Source organism: Moschus berezovskii, chromosome 21, assembly GCF_049115385.1.
Source record: "Moschus berezovskii isolate FMDL1 chromosome 21, NW_MosBer_1.0, whole genome shotgun sequence".
Lineage (NCBI taxonomy): Eukaryota > Metazoa > Chordata > Mammalia > Artiodactyla > Moschidae > Moschus > Moschus berezovskii.
The window spans coordinates 36,987,141-36,992,720 of NC_142480.1; the positions used below are offsets into that span (position 1 = coordinate 36,987,141).

General features: G+C 53.9%; 1 protein-coding gene across 1 annotated transcript; it reads left to right on the top strand.

Moving 5' to 3' along the window:
- Window positions 1–1,249: 1,249 nt before the first annotated feature.
- CIMAP1C (ciliary microtubule associated protein 1C) lies at window positions 1,250–5,031 on the top strand. Its single transcript, XM_055417604.2, has 4 exons — window positions 1,250–1,370; window positions 2,639–2,749; window positions 3,850–3,963; window positions 4,553–5,031. The coding sequence occupies exons 1-4, from the start codon at window positions 1,250–1,252 to the stop codon at window positions 5,029–5,031; spliced, it is 825 nt and encodes a 274-aa protein (XP_055273579.2).
- The last annotated feature ends 549 nt before the right edge of the window (window positions 5,032–5,580 follow it).

A 5,580-nucleotide genomic window follows, 5' to 3' on the forward strand; every position in this document is an offset into this window, starting at 1 on the left:
TGTGTGGCATCTTCCCGGACCAGGGATCAGAGCCGCATCTCCTGCATTGGCAGGAGGATTCTTTATCACTGAGCCACCAGGGAAGCCCCAGGAAGTAGCTTCTTGAGGCCTCAGCCCTACCCTCCATCCTTCTTTATTTGCACCCATCCCCTGCCCGAGATGTCAGCAGCGCTCAAATATTCCTAGACATGGATCTCTAAAGATACCATCCCTGGGATAGGAATCTGAGAAGTTATCAGACAGTCACACCTTACTGTGAAATAATTGGCTTGATACTTTCCCAGAAAAAAATAGACTGCGAAAGAAGTCGGGGGGCATGTCCAGAATCTGGGGGATAGGTGGGAGGGGCGGAGAGTAGAAGACTACTCCAGGGGGCTGTGCAGGTAGCAAGAATCCTTCACCCGTGACCTGTCCACTCTTTTACCACCTCCAGGGCACCCACCAGGAGTGAGAGTCCCTTGGACTGCAAGGAGATCAAACCAGTAAATAAAAGAAATCAACCCTGAGTATTCATTGGAAGGACTAATGCTGGAGCTGAAGCTCCAATACTTTGGCCATCTGATGTGAAGAGCTGACTCATTGGAAAAGACCCTGATGCTGGGAAAGATTGAAGGCAGGAGGAGAAGGGGACAACAGAGGATGAGATGGTTGGATGGCATCACAGACTTGATGGACATGGGTTTGAGTAAACTCTGCGAGACAGTACAGAACAGAGAAGCCCGTGTGCTGCAGGCCATGGGGTTGCAGAGTCAGACACAACTGAGTGAACAGCAACAAACCCGAGTGAAGAGCTGGGTCTGTCACTCTACTTCTCCCTTTCTGCTTCCTGATCCAGGGTCCTGGGGCCCCTCAGGCCACTTAGCCAGGTTGGGAGCAGGGACAGTGGGGTTGAGTTCTCAGGGTTCCATAGCTGAGCTGCCAGCATAGAATTTCTACGCCACAGTCCAGGCGCCACGGCAACTGGAGAAAATAAACACTCTGGGTTTCACAGTCCAAGTTCTGCAGTGATGTCATCCTCAGCTCCTGCCTGCGGGGCCCTGCAGCTGGCTGCACCCCAGACAGCCTCAGCTGCTCCAGTAGGAGGACTGCTTTGCTTCTCAGCCCTCACACCGCCTGTGGCGTCGGGGAGAGAGAGTGGACACAGGGGCTTGGGCAGGGGTGCCCGGAACAGGTCTCACCCAGGCCCAGCTCCTTGCCTGCTGCTCCTGGTCTCTCAGTAGCTGCTATTGCCCCCCACTTGGCCCCAGACATGAAACTGCCCAAGGGTGTCAAGAACCCTGTGTTCTATGGGCAGCAGCCAGAGAAAAAGGTGCCAGTGTCTTCAGGACATGAGATAAAGCAGACCCCTGTGGTCCTGGCGATGCTCAAAGGTGAGAACAGGCCCCTGACCTGGGCTTGGGCTCATTCCTCTCTCTGAAGAGCGGCTGAAGGTGTCCTAACCTTGCAGCCCTGCCTCCTGCAAAACCCCTTCAGCCTCTTCTCAAAGCCACAGAAGATCTGCACTTCCAAGCTAAACTCCACAAGCAGAATTAACTTCTGGGAATTTGGGGAGGGTGGTGGGAAGGGGTTTGAAGTGAGGCCAGTTTTGGAAAAAAACTAGGGATTCAATGGCATCTTTAGTCCATATTAGCTTTCCTCACTTCCCTTGAATCTCTCAACTGAAAGCAGACAGACTAATTCTTACTACATTGTTGATGACTGACTGTTGCTGTACGTGGGGGTTGTTTGCTGCTGCTAAGTCACTTCAGTCATGTCCGACTCTGTGTGACCCCATAAACGGAAGCCCACCAGGCTCCCCCATCCCTGGGATTCTCCAGGCAAGAACACAGGAGTGGGTTGCCATTTCCTTCTCCAATGTGTGAAAGTGAAAAGTGAAAGTGAAGTAGCTCAGTCGTGTCCGACCCCTAGCAACCCCATGGACTGCAGCCCACCAGGCTCCTCCATCCATGGGATTTTCCAGGCAAGAGTACTGGAGTGGCTTGCATTATGTGATTAAATGTTTGGGCTCTGTTGGCTGATGTCTTAGAATTTTCACAATACCAGCTTGTGTGACTTTGTGTGAATTGCTATTTCTAAGCCTCAGTTAGAGGCTGAACATCTGTAAGATGGGAAAAATAAGAATATGTATCTCACAGAGTTCTTGAGAGGCTTAATTGAGATAACCCATAGAAAATGTTTAGCCTAGTGCTCGGCACAGAATAAGTTCTCAGTCACTTTTAACTATTAATTTTCTTATTATGCATTGCCTGTCCAAGAGAAATTGCATTTTATCTAGGAACATTGACTTTTCCCAAAGGAAGTGTCTTGATAGTGGGACAGTGTGGCAGTGTGACATTAGCAGGAGCAAAGACCCCAGTGTTCTTTTTTTTTATTAATATTAATTTATTTGGCTGCGCCAGGTCTTAGCTGCGGTGCATGAGATAGTTAGTCATTGCATGTGAACTCTTAGTTGCAGTATGTGGGATCTAGCTCCCTGATCAGGGATTGAGCCCAGGCCCCCTGCATTGGGAGTGCAGAGTCTTAGCCACTGGACCACCAGCGAAGTTCCTGCAGTGGTCTTAAGCACACTGTATTCAGGGCTTTCCCTGCCTCTGATCTCGCAGGCCCAGGCTGAGGGCTTCTCTCTCCATGCTCACAGGTCCAGGGCCTGCCAAGTACCTCCGGCCATCCTGCACGGGCTACATAGACCATGACGTCTCCATGTTCCAGGAGCCGGCCTATACCCTGCATGCCCGGCACTCGGAGAAGCGTGAGTGCTTGCCACACCCGTTGTCCCCGCGGGCATAGGGTTATTACTATTGGATGTTAGGGGCGGTGTGAGAGGGGAGGAGTTATTACCTGTAGCCACAGGCCCCTGGGAGCCCAGGCCTGTCCTGAGTGGGACACCCAGGGGGCCTGCTAGGTCCAGAAGGAAGTCAGCAGGGGGCCAAGTTACCCTTCCCTCTGAAGGCACCTCCCAGCTGGCTCTCCTTAGGGAGCTGTGACGTGACCTGTTGTGTCCAGCTGGCAGGGTCTCCTTTCTGACTGGTGTTTGGCTGACGCCCTTCAGCTTTGACTGCTGTGGGTTCACTTGCCAAAGCAGCTGGGCAGGAATAACTGGGAGATGGGGTGGAGGGAAGTGGGTGGTGGTGGTTGCTTAGACCCCCCTGGAAGGCAGGGAGCTGAGGCCCGGCGAAGAGCTGGGGCTGATGGCCACAGCTTGTGAGAGGGTGGGCAGTGGTGTGTATCTGGGGGTCTGAGATCCAGGCACCTCACTGGGGTAACATACCCTTCTCAGCAAGGGAACCCCCCCTTTCTGGGGCTGGGTCTTTTCTTTATACTAATAATAGCCACCATGGGCTTTCCTGGTGGCTTACCGACAAAGATTCTACCTGCAATGCAGGAGCCACAGGAGACATGGGGTCAATCCCTGGGTTGGGAAGATCCCCTGGAGGAGGGCACGGCAACCCACTCCAGTATTCTTGCCTGGAAAATCCCATGGACAGGGAAGCCTGGCGGGCTACAGTCCATGGGGTCGCAAAGAGTCGCACACGACTGAAGCGACTTCACACACACACACACACACACACACACACACACATGCCTATTATTGTCCCCTTGACACCAGTCCCTGGCAGCTGTTACTTTATCTGTTCTCTGAACAAGTTCTAAAGAATGTTAGGTCGTGTGTTAAAAGATCCATTTTACAGATGTGGAAATAAAGGCTCCCCAAATCTCCCAAAGTCCAAGGCATTAGGAAGGTGCCCTCGGTCCCTTTCTAGGGGAGGGGGATCTTGCCTGGAGGCAGAAGCCAGACTCACCCTGGGGCAGCCTCTGGAGTGACCGGCCCTTTCCTTGGCTGCCTTGCAGGGATCATGGACATATGTAGCCCTGGGTCCTGCTATTTCTTGGATCCTAAGATAACTCGGTTTGGGATGGCCAGCTGTCCTCAGGTTCCCATGGCAGAACACGTCTCTAACCTGCGTAAGATGGGCCGGAAGAGGGAGGTTGGGGGTGGGAGGCTGGAGGGTGGGGGTCCACGCTTAGGACACAAGCAGGAGCAGAGGGGTCATGACTCCCCTTGCCAGGTGTGTCTGCAGATGCTGGCACCTCCCTGCAAGGTCACTTCAAGATACCCATGTCACCATGTCTGGGTAACAGTACTTAATGTCTGGAGGCCAATGTTCCATGTATGTTGCAGGGAGATACGGTAAAAATATCACAGGACTTGTGTCATGCTAATGAGTTCACAGACTACTGATGCCAGCATGTTTTCTTGGTGCTGTCACAGGGACAATGACAGCCAGGGGTGACGTTCTGATGATGCTTGGGGTTTTAATATTATGAAGACAGTGTCACAATCCTGATGCCAGGATGGCGAAGTCCCTACCCACCCTCGTCCCAGAGCCCCATGCAGGGAGGTGATGTTCCCGCCCGATGCTAAGATGGTTATAGGAAAGTCACACCTGGCTCACCAAGACCTCGCCCCCTCCCTAGAATCGTTAGTTGGTCACCAGGAGATTCAGCCTGGTTCCTGCCCTGAGACTCCTCCCCTTCATTTACCTATATTCAGGTCTGAGCCCCACCCCGGCCCCCTGCCATTACCACCTGGAGAAGACCCACCCGCCTGGGGAACGCAGGGCTCCTGAGTACTCCTTTGGCTTCCGATGCCCATACCGAGTGATGGACCCCAATCCGGGCCCCAACCGGTACCAGATGCCACTCCTGCTGGGGCCCAACCTCCCTGCCAATAAAGCTGCTCCTTGCTATAGCTTGGCCCACTTGGACAAGAACTGGTTCTACAAGAATATGGGAAGAGGCCCTGGACCGGCTGCACACACCCGGCCGGAGCCGTCCGTCTATCAGAACCGCAGCCCCATCTATAGCATGGCCAAGCGCTTTAGCTACCCGGTGGACCACACACCTCGGCCTGGCCCCGGCTCCCACAACGTCCAGCAGGTCACGGTACACAAGCCCCGCTCACCCGCTTTCACCATGGGCATCAAGCACTCACCCCACCTATGCCCGCTGATCATCGACATTGGCGACTGAAGCCCCTCCTGGTGCACTCCCCCCACCCTACCTTGTCCCCATAAGTTATTTTTCTGTACCAAATTGAGCAACTTACCCAGGTTTTAAGTTCAGAACTGGTGCCTGCTGTGTCCAGCACATAGAAGACGTTAGATAAATATTTTCATTTATTTATTCCTTGGTTTTGCAAACACAGCTGCTTTCTTTGGGCCCTGCCTTCGGTGAGGAGCTGGGGATACTGGGAGGTATGGGAGGGGTCCTTGTCCAGGAGATGTTCTGCTGTGGCTCACTGGGGGAGGCAGCTCTGTGTCCTCCAAGGAGCCCTGGGTAAAGGCTCCGGGGAGCTGAGTTCCAGCCCCGCGTCTGCCCCCAGTGTGCTGTGTGGCCTTGCGCAGCTCCCATACCTTTCTGGGCCTCGGTGAGCGGGGAGGAGGCACCTAGAGGATGGCCAATTTCCCTCCCGCTCCTGAACTGTTCGCTTCTGATCCCTGATGGTGGCCAGCGTCTGAGAGAGGAGTGAGGAGCAGGATGAGTGGATGGAGCACAGGAAGGAGGGGCCGTGCTGGTTGG